General features: G+C 37.5%; 1 protein-coding gene across 1 annotated transcript; it reads right to left on the bottom strand.

Moving 5' to 3' along the window:
* Nucleotides 1–5,603: 5,603 nt before the first annotated feature.
* On the bottom strand, nucleotides 5,604–17,586 carry LOC103775613 (limb region 1 protein homolog). The gene is made up of 8 exons (XM_008943079.1): nucleotides 17,511–17,586; nucleotides 16,608–16,684; nucleotides 16,287–16,364; nucleotides 15,356–15,429; nucleotides 15,031–15,121; nucleotides 13,491–13,557; nucleotides 8,385–8,546; nucleotides 5,604–6,058 (listed from the first exon to the last, which is right to left on the bottom strand). The coding sequence occupies exons 1-8, from the start codon at nucleotides 17,578–17,580 to the stop codon at nucleotides 5,976–5,978; spliced, it is 702 nt and encodes a 233-aa protein (XP_008941327.1). The 5' UTR covers nucleotides 17,581–17,586; the 3' UTR covers nucleotides 5,604–5,975.
* Nucleotides 17,587–19,177: the final 1,591 nt, after the last annotated feature.

The raw sequence follows: 19,177 nt of genomic DNA, 5'->3' as shown, positions 1-19,177 counted from the left end.
AAAAAATACTAACACTTCCATAATGGAAGAACATTTCTAACTAGGGAATGTTTCTGTATAGACTATGTGTGGAAAAAAAAAAATACATTCCAATGAAAGCAAGTGCCCTGCTACTTCGACAGCTGCTATCTACAGAAGCACTGACTATATGAGGAATGCAAAATAAAGCACTGTTCATGGAAGCAGCTTCATCCAGTGATGCCGACTATAAAACTTCATGTAATGGGGGGTGGAAGCAACAACAACACTTGGGGTTAATACATAAGAAACATTCAGAAGCGGTATCCCAAAGGGCTCATGTAGGTACAGATGAACAGTCACACACCTAACACCTTTAAGAATTGGTATTTTCTAATTCCTATGTTTATGTGAGGCCTCCATACAGATACAGCTTTTAAATAGCTTTGAACTAGATATGACAGGATTATTAACATTCACAGAATATTTCTGACACCATCCCTTTGACTATTTGGAGTCACCTTCTATATTTGTATAAACATTTAATGCTATGTATATAAAAAAAAACTATGATGAATAAATATAACTGAAAAAGTTACTTAGAAAAATACGGTCAAAATACAGAACTAGTAAAAGTCCTCAGGTTTTCTGTTGCCAAGACAGAGCTATCTCCAAAAGTTCACGGGCTTTTATCAAAGTCAAGGATACTATTGCACTGTGACTCACAAAACAGAGTTTAAGAATTCATGATGTTCTTTTCAGTGTTAGTGAATTACTGGCATATTTAGAGAACATAAGGTGGACTTTCATATACTAACAATGTATGTGTTGTTCTTTCTCTTTGAGAGAAGAGTTTTAGGTGCTTCCATTGTTAAACATCCAAAAAAAAAAACCTTCCCATAAAAGTTTCCTTCTAATGTATATTCTTACGGAGCTTACATCAGATCTACCTAGATTATTCTTGTTCTGTCATTTCATGGTTTTTCTACATCAAGAAGAGTATCTGCTCCTAACATCAGTGCCACTGAATAAGGTACTGAATGACTTGAAAACTTAAAAAAGGAAAGCAAGCCACGATGTTGGATGTCTTCAAGAATTCAGGTCAGATTTAGAAAAAAGTTTCATCAGTCCCTAAATTTCATGACCTTAAGGATTTTAAATATATTTTTAATAATATAAAATTTTAAAGGCAGACTAGAAGAAGAGCAGAAAACAGACTGTGGAGGTAAGCTCCATGTCATTTCCCCCACCCCTCTCCAGTTACTGTGGATTTTGGAAGTCACATTTAGTGCTAATTCGCCACAAGATGTGTTCTCCTTTCCCAAGATTCTGACCAATACTGTCAGGCTTTAATCATTAAAATGAAATTTGAAAGGGATCCTCTCTGGATTTGGTCTGGGGGGACACAAAGTTCTATCCAGAAGCATGCAGCATTCTTGAGACAGCAAGAAGCCGTTCCAACACCGAGCAGCCTGCACAGGAACATACAGCCACAACATCCTGAATGACTTCTCAGTCCCAACAAAACAGCCAAAAGTGAAAAGATACAGTTCAAAAACGTACACAGCTACCACTCGCACACCCCAAGAGTTTGCAAACACAGTTAAAAGTAATCCAATTCAGCAACTAGAATGGTGTGTGGCAGATGGACAAACCACAGGCTGATCTCCTCACACCTTGAACAGAAAAGGAACATCACAACTTCTTATCACACTAGCTGAGACTTTTCTGGTGGTAAGGATACTGGGCAAGGTAGAAAGAGGTGGCAGAGGTTACCAACCATGATGGCTCCCTCTGAAAGGGATGAATTCAAAAGCAGCATTTTTGTAAAGGTCAAATGCCATTAACACAACTGAAATTACCTGTCAGTTTACCAACAGTAATTTCAATATTCAGGAGCTCAGGATTTCAACTCCTCAAGTATATGGGTCAGGGAAGGAAGTTAAGTGTATGCAATACTGTCTCAAGACAGCACTAAAATAAAAACAAAAATACTAACACTAGGTGGTGGGCAATCTCCTTTCCTTAAAGCACTTAAAGGTTCACAGTTCACATCAACACTTTTTAAACAAAAATAAGCCTACTTCTTTTTAAAGAGGTTATTAACATGGCCTTAGTGTGTTGTCTCTGCTTAAATGACTTTACGTAGATTTAAAAAAAAAAAAATTGCTTTTTTGCAAATCAGAGTACATGTGAAACAACAGGATTTAGCTTTCTTCCTGTATTTGGTATTTCAAAATTACAGTTGCTAATCCACTAAGTGTAAGACTCAGCTGCTGTATGTACACCACCTGAGCCAATCCTGCTTCTGAAAGAGGAAGAGAAGGAAAGGAAAATAACCTAGAACATTCTTACAAAACTCAAGGAAAGGTCCTGTGCATAAAGAAGTCAATTGCTCTTTGTTTCTGCCTTATTCCCTTTAAATTTAGGTAAGTACTTTAAGAAAAGAGCCATCTTGTCTTTACTATAGAGCAGTGGGCACACGTGAGCACCTGAAGTAGCATCAGCTGCTGCAGAGACCTATGGGCAAGCAGGAGACCTGGTGGGACAGGGGAGGGCTGCAGCCCCTTTGCACCCGCCGCTCCTGGTGACAAAGCGAAGCCAAGGCGGGGGCAGGACCCGCTCCTGTGTGCGTGCCAGGCCACAGACCTGCACGAGCTGCTGTCCCACAGCCCTGCCTCCCTGGTGCCTCGGAACCAGACAAGGAAACAACTTCTCAAATCCTTTCTTTTCATCGACACTAAAACAGTCAACGGGGTAAAAGGTATTGGGGGAACAGGGCCGGAGATAAACATCACATTACAGACAGTAAACAAAGCTTCCTAGGAGTGCAACAACTCTTACTTGTACAGTAACCAGTACTATAATTTCTTAAAGTGATAATTACATGTGCTTTATGCTTAGAAATCTACAATATTACAGTTCTGCCACTGCACTTAATATTGTGCTACCAACACAGAATAAAGCCAAGAAACGGCCAACTTAAAACACTTAGTTTACATCTATTTTTTTGGTCTTGTGTGGTATCTAGTTGAAGATGGAAGCATTTATGTGCTTTTTGCCTCCTAAGAAGTGAGGCAGATGCTAATGTTACTAAGATCAGCTGTATATACCTTGAAGGTATAGACCACCTGACTCTACATGAGTCAAAATACTAGGAATGTATTGTCAACATCCATTAATGAATTACCAGTTGCTTGTATTTAAGTGAACATATGCTTCTGTGAAAAGTATATCGTGACCTGTATCTTACACCTAGCATATCTGTAGCATTGTATCTGTAAAGACATTTTGCATAAGCATGTAATTTTCAAGGCCAAAAGCATATTTTAATGTGGACAGCGTCACAATATAAACAGGTGATTTAAACCAAAACACTGTCAGTAGTTGCACAGGGTAGTTCTGAGTTTCTCACCCACCTTGGGAACCACACAACATCTAAACCATCCTTTGCATTTCAGCATAAAATCTTCACTAAGGCAGCCTTAGCTTGTACCTCTCTGACTGCAGGATCCAGCAGAAGCAGTAAGAGCAGGCAAGGCTGTAACATTTGTTTTGAAAGAGAGTTTTTAAGTCTTCCCTGAAATTTGTGTGCCTAGCAGCAGGAACTGTCTCTGCTCAATCTAAGTAACTGCCCAACTCACTTTCGGACACCACATACACATTATTATCTTCTATGTTCTTGGGTCACCAATGCCAGGACAAGCATCTCTCCAAAAGCATGAAGAGCAAGACCTAGGCTGGTTCACACTCCCTAAATTTATTCCTCAAATTAATCTCTTCAGTTTTGTAGCATGTATTTAAATAACTGTCTTAAAGTTGTAATAGAAGGATTTTAACAAAGCTATCTATCCTCACACACCACAACTCACCAGCCCCGCTAAGACACCAGAACAATTTTGGTCACACAATCACTTGCATGGACAAGTGGATGTATTTCAGCTATTTTTAACTATAATGCTACTATATAAGGCTACAAGCTCTGAGAACACCTGAATGATGCCCCTAATAATAAACTTCCCAATATTTTAACTGTAAACACATTTTTAAACCAACTGAATTACAGATCCCTGTTCTTGATTGCAGAACTTTGACTCAGATACAAGATTTCTCATAGAATGTCAGCATTAAACTCAAACAACAAAATACATGCTTGTGGATCTTAGTGAAATCAAGAATTTTACTTTGTCTTCCAAGACAGTACAACACATCAACAGTCAGTTTAATAAGCCTTGAATTTATACTAATCACACCAAAAAAATTGAAGTAACACTCTAGCATCATATTTACTACAGCAATATTTACATTATGTCCCAGTTGAAGACAAAAAAGGCAGCTGCAAAAAAAACTCAGAAATCCTCATGTACACTGAAGCTGGATTTTCAAAGCAAGGGGGGCAGGGAGGGGCCAAAACAAAACATAAAAATCTCAAAATCTCACATTCACACACACAGCAATAAGGTCTACAGCCCAGAACAGTAATCTCAGGAGAACAGCCAAAGAGCTTCTGACACAAGGTTTATCGTATTTCAGAACCACACTGGTGGACTAGTTGTCACCACTTCATCACATGTAAGACCTCAAACCACAGACAGACATACCTGTTCTACAGAAATGGAAAATAAACAGGGTCATTATCTCACTCACTACGTAATGGGCACACACTGAAAGTGTCCCCATTCCAAGCTGTTTGGAGATTACTTGCGTCAGAACAGGACAAAAGCGCAAACAGATTTTGAGTACTTCCTTGGGTTTTGGTTGGTGGGTTTTTCTTTACTATGAACTGCTTAAAGGATTCCTAAGGCTGTGGTAATGCTAAGAGAAAAGACTTCACCACCCACCGATGCCATTCTGAATCTAAGGCCTCTGAGCAGTTAAACTGTAACACCACAGAAATCCATACTACACACAAGTTTTACTTACCAAGCCACCCATGTTATGTCTGTAAGCTTAGGATTTATGATATCTACACATACAGGCCTATATACATGTTCATGTGTACGTTAAAAACCAGGTACTGGACTATGCCACTGAACAGAAATCTTGGTAACTCTAGTATAAATTCAGAGAAATAATTTACTTGAAGTTAAAGAAAACTGTAAAAAACTGCACTTGCAGCCTCCTAGGCCTGTGCTACTTGCATTGATTACAAGTACTGCTTATACACAGTAGTTCATAAAGAATTTTACAGGGATGTACTTGGTAGGGGGTAAACGACCTCCGTGGCACAATAGCTTACAGAACCGTAAGAGCTGTGACAGGGGGTCTACACAGCTTTTTACAAAGCATACTAGGCTCAGATTTAACACTGAAGTTAATCTTCATCTTGTACGTCACTCTATTCGGTAATACATTGTCTGACTACCAGTCAAGCAATCTGGCACTTACAGCTACAAACAGGACACTGGAGGTGCTGACCTGCCAAGAAAGCTTCATGACATCAGACTATGAACAGCCTCCTGTATCCAGCATGAAGGAGCTGTGATCTCTATCAGTTACTATCATTTTTACACGTTCTTAGTGGAACCGCTTACCTACTGTCAAGGATACCTACTCCGGGTAGCTTACATTTCCAGTAAGGGCCATATTGAGCTTCAAGTGTAACTTTTTTTTCTTCCTCTTTTTTTTTTTTTCTAAACCAAGTCCCAAAGTTATTCCTTATAGCTGTGTCTGTATAACACAGGAGGTACTGTGCATTCAAATGGTAGCAGGTTTATATCTAAGATGTGAGACTGTCAAAAAGGAATGCGTTGTTCTCTTCAGCTTCCAGTCTTCAAGGCACCTCCTGCATTAACTTACTCAGAAATAAACAAGCAGACCAAAAGTTCACTGGAAAGAGAAGAATCTTATATACCTAACTTCCTCAGAAGCACACAGCATCAAAAAAAAAAAAAAAAACTGAGACCAGGTTGGACCCGAATTATCAACAAATAAACTTAGTATAAAAATGCTGATGAGATGACCGGAATGCCATGAGGTTGATGTCTTCAGCTCTGTTGATTGCAGGTGATTGTTAATCACAGTGTTTTCTGGTGCCCATTTGCAGACGGCTTTGTCTCTGAGTCTCTTGGATTGCTGGACAGATGAAGTTTATCTAATCCTGCAAAACATTACACAATAAGGAAAAACTGAGATTGTCCCATGTTTGGCACATACAAGTATTCCAAATAATGCATACAAACCAAATTCTGCTTCATGATCAAGGACTTTGCAGGTGCTGAAGACCATTCTAGCACCATGTCAATGAAGACCATTGACATTCTAGCTCAGGTAAGAATTACCTCTGGGCAACTGCCTCAGTTGTGTTTAGAGGTGAGACAAGTCTGTTACAACAGACAAGCATGGAAACAAGAGAAGCATAACTTCTCTGTGCTTAAATCACAGGCTCAGGCATTAAGAACTGAGAAAGACTTGTAATCCTTTACTCTGTCAACCTCCAAAGACTAAAAGGAGTATTTTAGCTCATTATTTTGGAGTATAGCATCCCTCTGAAAAGCATTCATTACTGATCTTAAGATCTCGGGTGATGACTACATCACCAGTCTAAACTCTGTATATGTGTAACAGTATTTTTAGGCCTACATTATTTCTACTTTGCTTATTTCCTTTTCCAGCCATTTGTTCTTTTGCATGGTTCTTTACTATGAGTGCTAATTAAAGTCTCTCATCCTACCCCAAGCAATCAGTCAAACTACTCTTCTTTGCGGGGGAGGTAAAGAAAGATGGTAAACGTAAACATTTTATTCACAAGAGGCATCATGTCAGTCCTTCCTTGCTTGCTACAGTTTCCCTCTGAAGTGTCCGACCAAGTCTCTAGAATTAAGGATCAAAAATTGAAAGAGCTTCTTACTTGTTGACTGTAGAATATATTTAATATTTTACTGCAGTCCATGACATACCAGGTTAAATTTCTGGCATCATCAGAATTCCAGAATTGACTGTACTACTAAAAAAGCAAAAATCTAATCAATGTTGTATTATTTCCAAGTCCCAATATTACACAAATGGTTTTGGTTCCAGGCCTAAAGCAGGAATTTACCTTCCACTAATCAGCTATAACACTTCACCAACTTCTAGTCCTCAGTGTCACCATTTTCGGCATAGGGGAGAAATGAGGACACAGATTTGGTTTTCCTTCTTTGAATTCCATGGGACTGTTTTTAACATACACTTTGTTATGCACAGCACTGAAAGCAAACCCAGTTTGTGTCAGGAACCTGCACTCTTCAGGATTTATAACTCCCTGCTTGTGTCAAATGCAAACTTTTTACCAATTACTTCGTGTCTACATTTTGATCACAATATTTATACAAAAACACACAATATGTGCTAGCAAGAGTCAAATAAAAAATTCCTACACAAATTCACTAGAATGATGCCATCCAGTGACCATTACCCTATTATGCCTGCATTTTGAAATTTGTTAATCTGCTTTCAACATACATCATTTTTCATTAAACACGTTCAACACAGTAAAGTGCCATGAATTATCAAGATAAATATTTTACATCATCTGCTTTAAGACAGAAACTTTAAAGTTTTACCAGACCTGTTGCTCTAAACCCATGCTGACTGATGTTAATTTATTTCCTTCAAACCTTTGCAACAGCCATTACATTACACAAAGTAATCCCTTTACAGTCAAAACATTTGCACAAAAAATAAAAAGGATTATGCAAGTCAACTGGAAGAGACGAATCTAGGTCTTCCCATAAAATGACCTTTACTAAAAGCTGTGGGATAATACCAAATACACTATACTCACATCACATATCTATCTCATTCAACAATGGAGCTTCTCTGAAAATATTTTCAGTATAAAAATCAGTGGACAGATTTACACACCTCTGGCCCACTAAATCTGTTCCTCTGGAGCTTCAAAGCTCAACATCAAAAATAAAAAAAGCACAGTATGGCTTTTTTCAATCCTGTGCTATCACTCATTTTGTATTTCCCTATTTACTTGGTCTGATTTTAACTTAATTGCCACCAGCAGAGGTGCACTCTAGGAACTGCTTGTTTCAAGCCTTTCTTCTATGGCCAAGAAACACAAATGCACAACTTGATCAGAATTCTGATTACATCAAGTACAGGTTTTTCTCAGCCAACTACTAAGACTGTATGACCTACACACAAGCTGAAACTTTATTCTGGAACATGCAATGAGAATGTTTCTGTGCTTTCTAAAGGCTGAAAATCTAACTGCAGATCGATAAGAACACAGAGCTATTAAGAACAACATTGTAGCTTAGCTCTTGACTCTTCAAAAATAACACAAAGCTATGTATTCTCACACCAATTTATACAAGCTTCCACTACAACTTTTTCTGTGAGTTATAACAGAACTTTAAAAGCAGCACATCAAGTTATTAATGCTAGAGAAGGGAAACATTCAAGTGCCACCTAAATTTTCAGTGCTATATTACCTAATGCCTTCAGGAGCTCTTCTCTCACAGCAGAAGTGAATTTTCTGACCAGACATAATGTTGTCACAATAGCAAAGAGCAAGTTGTAAGATAACACAATATAGAAGTTTCCCAGCCAGTTAAACCTTCCAAAGTCTCCAAGCAGATCAAATCTGGTGATTCCTGTTAAAATGGCATTTAAGATTTTACATTAAAATCTTGATCATATTTAAGAAAAAAAAAATCACTCTATTTACATATGGAAACAAAATTCTTTCAGACCACACGCTGTAAGACACATGGTGGAATGAATACACAAGGCAATGTTCTCAAGGTCAGTTCCCACCTCCTTGTGGTGGTACGATTCCCACCTGCCCACGTGCCATGGGTCCAAGATATGACCCTCCTGCCTGGGCCACACAGCAATCCACTGGGAAGGGCCACATACCAGAGTGTTGAGGCACCCCCCTGATGCTCCTGGCTCCTGCCTCCCCTGTTCTCTGGGGACAATACAGACAACTACCTCCCTGCAGTGGACCACAGTGTTGAGGCATCCCCTCGGCATACCTTGCTCCTGCTCCCCTCCTTGTCACCTTGGATCATCAGTCAACCCCCTTATGACCTGGTACAGTTGTACTTGAGCTGTGGCCCCAAAGGGAGATCCCAAGAACCCACGATCCACTATGGGCATGTGCAAGCCAGAATACTGCAACGCCAGAGGTAGGCCAGAATGGAAATGTACCTGACAGAAGTCGTCATCTCAGATCCTATAAATAGTGATCCAAGACGAGACCCTTTGAGCTCTCCTGGATCACAGCTGGCTGCACCCAGCAGCTCCCCTGACTTGGGAGGTCTCCCAGGACTTCCTGCCAATGTAGCTGACAAGGGCTGGGCAAGACCAGCTCCTCGAGACATGGTGATGCAGTGTAACTCTTCATCCTAAACTAAAAGGGGGAAGTTTTGACTATAGGCCAGTGTCTTTTACCCACCTCTCTGTCTATCTAAGTGTTTGCTTTTATGAGTGTGTGCATCTACATATCTCACTGGCCAAGTGTTTCAGTATCTGTACATTCACTATTCACACATGCTTTGGTTGAAGATGCCTTGCAGTAAGTTAGTGTGAATCTTGTCATCCTCAAATGTGTAATTAAGTCACTGTTTTACTAAATCACTTGTCATATAAAGTAAGTACTGCTGAAATCAGCCTTTATCAAATTTCATTAATAAATCCTGAATTGCTGATAAGTCAAACTGTGTCAAACATTAATCTGTGGCAATCACTATAAAACTCTAAGACACACTTATCAAAATGCCTGAATAATGGAAGTTAAAGTAAATAGCCCATTCTAGGTAAGAATTCTACTTCTATAATTTCAATCAGTGTAACTGGAAAAAAACATGTAGTATTAGTATGAAAACTGATTGAAATTTCAGTTTCTACAAAATCCTTATCTTTCCCAGGAAAGAATGAAATGTACCGTGGGCTTTCTTATTATAAAAGTCTTTCCACAACGTTGTACAATAAACACCAAAACTTCATGGGTTTTTTAGAGCCACTGTTTTTGAAATCCAACTTTAAAGACACCTTCCCAACTGCAGTTTTTTTCCTAGACCACAACAGAAACACCACTAGTTTTTCTCTTCACCACTATAGCCACAGCATTTGCACAGAAGGAAAAGAGTTTAGCTGAAAGACAGTGCTGACAGGTCTTCTTCACAGTGGATGTTCTAACACTGACACTTGGGCTTTGTGCTGATCAAAGGCTAGTCAATCACTAAGGCTACGGGAGCAAAATTTTCCCAAAACACGGAAGTGTCTACAAGCTGTAGGGTCCATTCCAGAAGGCAGAAAAGCAAGACCTATAGGTTGTTCCTTTCCCAGGTCTGCACTGAGGACTGCACTGAATTAAGGGCAGAATATTGAGATGATACCCAAACAACAGTTGCCTAGGATTGACAAGGCATTATATGCCCAAAAAACTTGACACAAATGATGTCACAGTGGTGTGTGCTCTCACAGTTCAGACCAGAAGTGCCAAGGAAGCAAGCCAACCTCTCCCCAGAACGAAAATGGCAGCAGAAATTCAGGTAATCAGAAAACAGTCCTGGCTCTGAACTTCCAGGAAGTTATTTTTCTATCATCTTATTTTGAAAAGGTCTGGGGGCTTTTAAGAACTGCGATTTCAACAGTGATAATAAATGAAGAGAGACAGAAATAAGTGACAGCTACCTTCCTTTCAAGGGAAGGTAACTGTAACTTACAAACCTCACTGTACTTGGTACCCAAGACAGCCAGCTATCACAATTAAGACATGCACGCTTCTTATATTCAGCATTATTCACTGAAATGATAAAAATGGGGATCAAATTTGGTATCTAAGGAAAATATGCCAAAATAAAGAAAATATAAAGAAGGAGAAGTTTCAAAGGATAAAGAAAAAAAAAAATCACTGAAGTTGATCAAAATAGCAATAGAGACAAGAATACCAAAAAAAGCACAGAAGGTCTTGACACTAAAAAGAAGTAATCTGCTGACTGAATTTACAGGTAAACAGTGAAGGACAATAAATACAGAGTTGCTTGTATACTTGAAGGCAAACAGCACCCGTAACATGTTTCAAGGAGCAGACTGTTTTAGACTGTGGAGCTACAGGAAAATCTTTGAGAAAGTCAGGTTTGAACCTAATGCTTCCAGATCTTTAAAGGAAAAGAAAAAAAAAAAAAAACAACAGGTAGAGAACAGGGTAAAGAGTTCTCTGGAAAACAAGTAACATGCCTGATACAAAGAGGTTCAGAAGAGCTAGCAGTAGAGCAGGTGTTGTAAGGGCAAAAAAAGAAAACTGGCATTTCTGTTAGAGCAGGTGGAAAAAAAATTGTCCATAAATTACATTCATTTTCCCCTTACAAATAAAAGAAAAAAAGACATTACTGCTCATCAGCAGATATCTAACAGTCTTAGTTTGTAAATCTGTGGGAGAAAAGGGTTAAAAAAAAAGCCATGGTTTTCTTATGGACTCAGCCCACAGAGAAAAACATTCCCAAGACTGCAATTTGAAAAACCACCCAGCAACTGAATTGAAAACTACATCTCTAATGGACACTAATACACGTCCAAGGGAGCTGGTGACAAGGTAGCAAATAAAAGTATTAAAGAATTCCTCAGGTTAAAAAAAAAGTTAAAAATGGTTTTAGACTGTACCTGCAACTAAGTTTCAAATCACTATTTACTTAAAGCTACAATACTCACAAGTAGAATTCTAGGAAAATGTTTATATATTAGGAAATTTAGTTTTGTTTGCAATTCTTCGTTTCTGTATTCTTGACTATTAAGGGCCCTGTTCCAAATTTGTTTCTCAGTGGTTAGCAATATGGTGCTGGTGGGAAACAATTTTTTTGAAGGACTACTAAAAGGCTGAAAAGTTCTGGAAAAAAGTTAATTCATTTCAGTAAAATAACTTATTTCAGTAAAAGCTTTCCTAGTGTTCTAAAAGAATGATGGATTAGAGACATTCACCACCTACATATCTAACTAGCATGCTACAAAACATAAAAAATGCTCCTATTTCCATTTTTAAAACTTGAACAAGGTCAGTACGTGCATTAGATCACTTGCTTTTTTTACCTTTCCCATAGTGATACAGTCTAGTCTTTTCTGTATAGTATAGAAACTTGTTTTTTTAATAAAGACTGTGAATCTGCTTAACATATTTATTTCTCTTCATCTATTCAGTGCCACAGGGCAGTAGCATGTAATGCAACACGTTGATATTTCTGCAAAGCATCACATGGCTCACTGTACTCTAATACACTATTAATCCTGTTTGGACAGCTGTGACTCTGCATTTGTTAGCTGTGTGTTAATTGTTCCATCTTTTTTCTTCTTTTATTTATCTCTATGGCAAACCAGCCAGGAATTTCATTTGTATTTCATTTGTTAGTCCTTTTTTTTTTTTTTTTTTTTTAGTGAGTTTTAGCATTAATCTGTTTCCAATGAGACAACAATGCACCCAGCATGTATACCTACTTCCACAGAATCCATTTACTATCGACTGTTAATCTCATAGATAATTGACAATTTTTTTTTTTACAAAAAGTAACAAATGCAGTAACTTCATGGATACAATAATGTTAAAATTCTATTCTAAACCAGTAATTTTTCAACATAACATCTTGCTCCAAGTGCTAGATGTGTTTTACTTCATAGACCTTTATTGTACTGGCTATATTTTAAAACTGCACAACTTTAAATATTTGAATTATTCTTTTGCATTTTTGTGAAGTTTTACTACAGATTTTTAAAACATAAGCTCTAGAGTGTGTATTTTAAGATTCAACCCTACAAAATGCATTACAGGATTAGTTTTCTTGTTGTTATAAAAATGATCTGGTAAATCTAATAAAACTCATCATCTTTAGATATACACAGCATGAAAACATACAGTATAGATTACCAGAAAATATTCATTACTTTTGACCTGACAGTATTCTGGTTGAATAATACCCTGGTGAGATTAATATCTTAAGATTTATATCTTAATATAATCAAAACTTCTTCAGTTCTAAGTTGGATTTCAAATTTTTGTATTTTGTATTTAAAAACTGAAGTAGCAAAGAATGCAAGCAGATTATTTTAGGGAAAACTAAAGTACCCTGGTATCATTGCTGATAGAAAATCTAAAGGAAAATTCATTAACTGTTTTTAAAAAAACGTTTGCACTCAACATTATCTCAAATTTTATACCTAAAATCCCTAAAAGTAATTTTTCACAAGAACGGAGTACTATAATTTCACAGTGAACATGAAACTATTTTATACTTCCCTGAACAAGCAGTCTCCATATCTATTCTTTGCACTATGTGCTGTTTTAAGTTTAAAAAAATCTAGGTCAGAATTTAGAATGTATGTTCTGCAATTCATGTATGTAGAAAGCATGTTCCACAGCTCATGCTGGTGTAGAAAGGAAGGCCTCACATACATGCTCTTCCTATTGAAAGCGATGGCAAATTAAATATGTACTATGAAAGGTACAATACAGGCTGTTATTTTATATTGCTAATATTTTTGTGTGTGTGTTTACTCAAACGAACATCCTTTATTGCAATGTTTTATACTCCCATTTCACTCACCCAACGTTCTTGACATCACTGGCAAAGCAGAGCTCAGCACTAAGATTGAGACACAGTTTCCAATGATCTGTTTGAAGATGACAAACAGAATTTAAATCATAAATGGCAGTTAAGAAAAAACAAACACAGTGGTGAAGGTGAAAAAGAAGAATCCCTGAAAGTTACACTCTTCAAACTGAACCTAAAGCACGTCATCATAACTGACTGTTGGTCTTGCTTACTTCTGTCACAGTTACCCGGATGGTGGTACACAAGATGAAGGTGGCAAATATGCAATCACTTCCTTTTAATCAGTGTTACATATGCTTATATTCAAAATCATTCAAAACGACCAAGTTGCAAGGCATCAACTGTTTATGAAAAGTTGGCAGGAATTAAGTAAAAGAATCATTCCATGAGCTTTGAATAGATAACTGAAACATCATCTTAAGCTTTGTATCTAACTGCTTGCAGGATTAGCATTATTTAAAAAATTACAGCAAAGAGGTTCCTTGCAGTTGAATGCCTGTTGACTACTTCAACTAGTACAAAAAATTCACAGCTGTTAAGATTTCACTCTAGTTCTTGTAAAGCCTTTAAAAAGAGTAATTGAAACTTTCTCTCACAAAGGATCAATTTCTTCAGCTCTAATTTTACCAGAATCCAAATAAAACAAAACAAAAACAAAACAAACAAAAAAAAAAAAATCGAAAACTTCGTAAAGTAGGTAGAAATTTGTGCATTCACTATTTCAACACTGTCCCTGGTGTACTTTAACAATCAATGGAAAACTTTAAGAACATTCCAACTCCCTACTACCTATCTACTGTAACCCTTCTGTGTGTTTACCTGCTTCCTAACTTCTGATAATAAAGACATTTTTACCATAAATTATTTAAAATAAAACAACAGAAAAAAAGAAAAAAAAAAAAACCACAATGAAACACTGAAAAAATAATTACATTCAACATCTGTTCCTTGGTTACAGATCATCTCTCCTTGTCAGCTGTGGGAATATTTTGCCAAAAACCTAAACATGTTCCTCCGAGTTAGGTAATGGCATTTGCTATTCTGAAGCCAGTGCTAAATTATAGAAAGTCAAATTAGCCTCAGACTGCGAAATGTTGCTGAATAGACCCCCTCAGTTTTAGTTTAATTATTCAAATTTGAATTACTTTGTCTGTATTACTTCTAGCAACCAAGTTCTTCAGATTTCAAACAAGCTCTCTGAAGTACAGTTAGCACAATCAAAGTTACTCATTAGCAATACGTTCCCTTTGAAAAAAGTTCTTTCACTAGCTTTTCTATAGCTAGTTAACAAGCTCTGCCATTCCTGGCTTTTTACAAGTGAATGGATGCCATCCAAACTAAACAGAGCACATCCTTTTTCCCACTCATTCAGCATTTTGAAAATCTTCCAGTTTGTGTTTACGCAGCTTACAAACAAATACTGATCACTGCAAATGAGCCATTCAGGGCAATTACTAACTAAAAGAGTCAGTTTGTCTTGGGTGGCAAGGAAGAGGGGAAGGGGCCATCACCACCACAGACTTTACCCTACCTTTGTCATAGTTGTGTCATCCTTCCTGGGAGTGAAATTTTCAAAAAACCGAAGACTGTAGAAGCCGACGACAGAGGACACCATAAGATAGCTGTGAGAATCAAGGAAAAAAGAACCTCCAAAGAATGCAAGTTTCACTCACGTTCTCAGCAGTCTCCAAAAAGTCTTAAGAACCACAGAAGAAAAAACAAAAACACTTCGAGTGCTTAAGAAAGATCGACCTATCTCTTTCTTCTTTCCAGCCAAGTGTCTTAGTAAATTACCAGTGTCCCAGAAAAGGAGACAGAATACTTGTTAATAGACAGAACTCTTAAAGAAAGGATACAAAATCAGAATGATTTCAAGTGCTGCTCCCACAAAACCAAAGGTGGATAGAGAGGCATTTCCTATTCCAGGCCCCTATAAGGAGAAAAAGTATTTTGCAGAATTTAATAAGATACATGCAACCATTCACAAAGGTAAGTTCTACCAAGACTAAAAAAACACGTCTTACAGGGAATACAGCCTTTTCTCAGTGAGGTATGTAAGGGGCATTCTGGTATTCCAACCTGCAAGTCTCCTGTCCTGTGCAACTGCACCAGGTAGCTTTCCAAGGGGAGTGAAATGGATTGCTACGACTCACATTCTATGCACACTATATCTACCCACCACTCTGCATTTTACACACCCCCATTACTTTGTAAACTGAAACAAGGTCTCAAAAGAAGACGCTTCCAGTTGTTAGCAATACCACAGGTAGAAGCCATAACCACTAAACACCTTTTATGGCTCTTCAAGTTCATATCCAGCTCTACACAGGGGAAAGCACTACCACGTTAATGAAAAGCCCCTCATCATTAAAGACACTACTACTCAATGTGCTGTTCTTTACTTTCTTGAAATATTTTTATAATAAAGGAGGAAAAAATTTCATGTTTTCCAAGAAGAGCACAAACCAAGAAAGGCTCTTCCTACTGATTTTTAACAGGGTTTCTTAAATTGAACACTTCTGGTTCATATAAACAGAAGACATGAGCAAAATACCAATTTCATGATCTTCTAAATCACTGTATCTTCATACTCTGGACTAGTTTTATTAAGAACTCACTACAACATAACATGCAACAAACGAATGTATGCACAGGACAAACAGAAGCAAAGTCAAGGTTGAAGCTCATTAGTTTCAATGTTATTAAACCAGAAGTTCTCATTTGCACTTTTGTAAGGGCTCCAAAGCTTTAAATAACATTACAAAAACTAAGAGAAGTTTACTTTACCCCTGATCCCTTTGGCATTGCCGTCTCATCAACCAACAGGTAAAGAATGTTGAAAGCAACTAAGAGGACTGAGATGGACTATAAAAAAGAGAGTAGAAACAGTCTTGTTATTCAAAAGTATTTCACATTTTTTTAAATGTATACATTTATCCCCAACAGATTTCATGTTAAGTGCTTCTAAAATGGCCAAGAAAAGAAGATCAACTTTGTTGCTTAAACACATAGTTTTAAAATTTTTGAGTGCTATTTCCCCAAATGACAAAAGAATTCTTCATACTTTTTGTTGGGGAAAAAGAAAAAAAAAAAAGCAAATTTTCTTACTGTCTCAATCAGTAGCAATATCATAACAGCTGGATAGACTAGATTCCTTTCCCAAGCAGACGCTTTCTTCCGCCGTTCTGTTCAGAAGACAAAACCAGAAGCTTAATACTGTATTTGCTTTAGAAAAAAAAAAAAAAAAAAACAAACACACAACACTTTTTTCCCCCAGCATACAGCAGTTCTGCAAAGTTTAAAATCCACTGAACTTTCAAAGATGCTTTTTACATGTGTATTTTAGTATGACCTAAAGGACAGAACAGAATTTCAAATAGTTGAACAATATTTTCTTCTTATAACAGAAGGCAAGAAAGACAAGACTAATTCACTGGACATCACTAGCATGTCTAAAAAGAAAGCTCAACAACTTATTCTCACCACAGTCTTAGTTTTGCACAAAACACAGCGATAAATACAAAATCCTGTAAGCCTCTGAATAAGTAAGAAGATTCACTGTTGAGTGGCTGCTATAACCAGAAGTATCAGACAAACCTGCTAAGAATTTTTTTACTGCTCTTAAACATAGTTTGACATTTATAGAAACAATTCAAAAACAGAAAGGAAAGTCTTAGTTTATCCAAAATGATCATAAGCATATCATTATATATGAAAGGACCATGCTATTGAACTCCATGCAAGGAAATAAAGTGTTAAAATTTCTCTAACATTATGTTAAAAATAAGATCAAAATCAGAGTCCCTACTTAAATTTGTCAGTCAAACAATGATTCAAAGCAACGATACCATGTAATATATTTGTAAAAACTATGAAAATTTGAAAGGACTACAAATACACAAATTTGGTTAAGAACAAACTGGAATCAAATGACTGCTACCAGCTAAACACAACATCTTATGGTCATTTATTAAACAGCAAGCTGCAAGAAACAGTAGAAAAAAAAATTACCTAGATTTGTTTTTCTGCTTCTCACTTTTTCAAGCTCCCGTTTCAACTCTGCTGTCTGGTACTCCACCATGGAAGACACACCTTTTAAAACAGAAAGGAGTATTTTCTTTGGGATGCACCTATTTTACTGTGACACACAATTACAATTCAGATCTAGGAAGCCTCATCACATTAACACTTGTGGTTTTAAACCATACGTGTTTCTTTGAAACTCAACTACTTTTCAAAACTCAGAGGCTTAGTCAAGAACCCTCTAATTCTGTCTAACCAGAAAAGTTCAACATATCAGAAGTTTCAGTGTGACCTGTGATCCCTGCTTATTCTGTTGACCAGCTCCTGAAAGTAAGAGAACAGCTATTGCTGAAGCGTAGCACAGGTCCAAAACCCAGTTATGATGTGGCAGCCTAGCACAAGATGGCTCAAATGTCTCATTCTTGTATCTCCATATGATTCCTGCATCAAGATGTGAAGAATTTCTGGATGCTTTTCATCGATGTTATTATTTAGCAACTTAAAAATAAAGTGGACCTTTGTAAGCTGGTGGCTAGACCTCTAGTTTCAGTTTCTGCTACTCCTTCCCTTTCCTCAGTCCTTTTCACTCAGCAACCTCAGTTTCCACACTGCTGACCTGCTTGTTGATATATCCTCTGCTCATGTCCATTTGCCCAGTTTGGTCAGCCTCCCTGTGCTGCAGGGCTCCGACAACCACCCTCAGAGTTTCCTCACCACCACACGCTCCAGATCACATTCTCTCACTTTCCTTTTCACAGTTCACAGCATACACGGCACTGTCCTCAAACTCCTCCGCACCAGCTCAAAATTGACAACCATAATATTAATTACTCTCTCCCTAAAAGTTGTCAACTCTTCCTCCTACCCCTACACAGGCTCTAGGGAATCCAGCCCATTTTCCCACTCCATTATTTCTCTCTTCAGTCTCCCATTTTCTTCCAACCACCCATCCTTTCCAGTACAAGAACACTGTGGTTTCTCTCCTTGATTCTAGTTCCTCTAGAAACACTGCATAGTGTTCAGGCAATAATACATCTCCAAAATGCTGAGTAGAGATCTGCTATTTCATTTCTGATCTCATCATTTCTGCTTTAGCTTTTACTCTTTGCAATCATAAACTGGAAATACTCTTCCTTGGAAAAATTAGAAAGACTCTTCACTCACCTTTGCCTCACTTTCATCCCTTTTATTTCTGAATAATATCACTTGAAAATAAATTGAAAGGGCTCATATTTTCCCCATCTATCCCAAGCCAATCTCAGTCTGTAAAAAAAACACTCTGGCAGTTACAGTTCAAGGTCCTAATAAACCCTAAGTCCTCTCTGTTGTCTTCTTTCATGATTTACACTGACACCCTTGACTTGTTGGCCATTCCCTAACCTCAGACTCACCTTCGATTGTGGGCTAACCTGTAACAGCACCACGTTCCAGATACTTTTTTTTTTTTTAAACATACTAACAAATTTCAGTGAGATTAATAGTCTTGTCCAGGCTTTTATCTCATGTCTCGATCATTTGCCTACAAAAACTAAACAGCACTTAGGCTGCTGGCACACTAACACTACTTTATAGTCCTGTCTCACTCCTCCTCATTTTCTGTTACCTGCTCATCCACCCAGCAATCTCATTACAAGGTAAATATCTCATCCCATCCA

Source organism: Merops nubicus, unplaced genomic scaffold (assembly GCF_000691845.1).
Source record: "Merops nubicus isolate BGI_N331 unplaced genomic scaffold, ASM69184v1 scaffold20376, whole genome shotgun sequence".
NCBI lineage: Eukaryota > Metazoa > Chordata > Aves > Coraciiformes > Meropidae > Merops > Merops nubicus.
The sequence above is the reverse complement of the archived record's forward strand: the minus strand, read 5'-3'. Positions and strand labels throughout refer to the sequence as shown.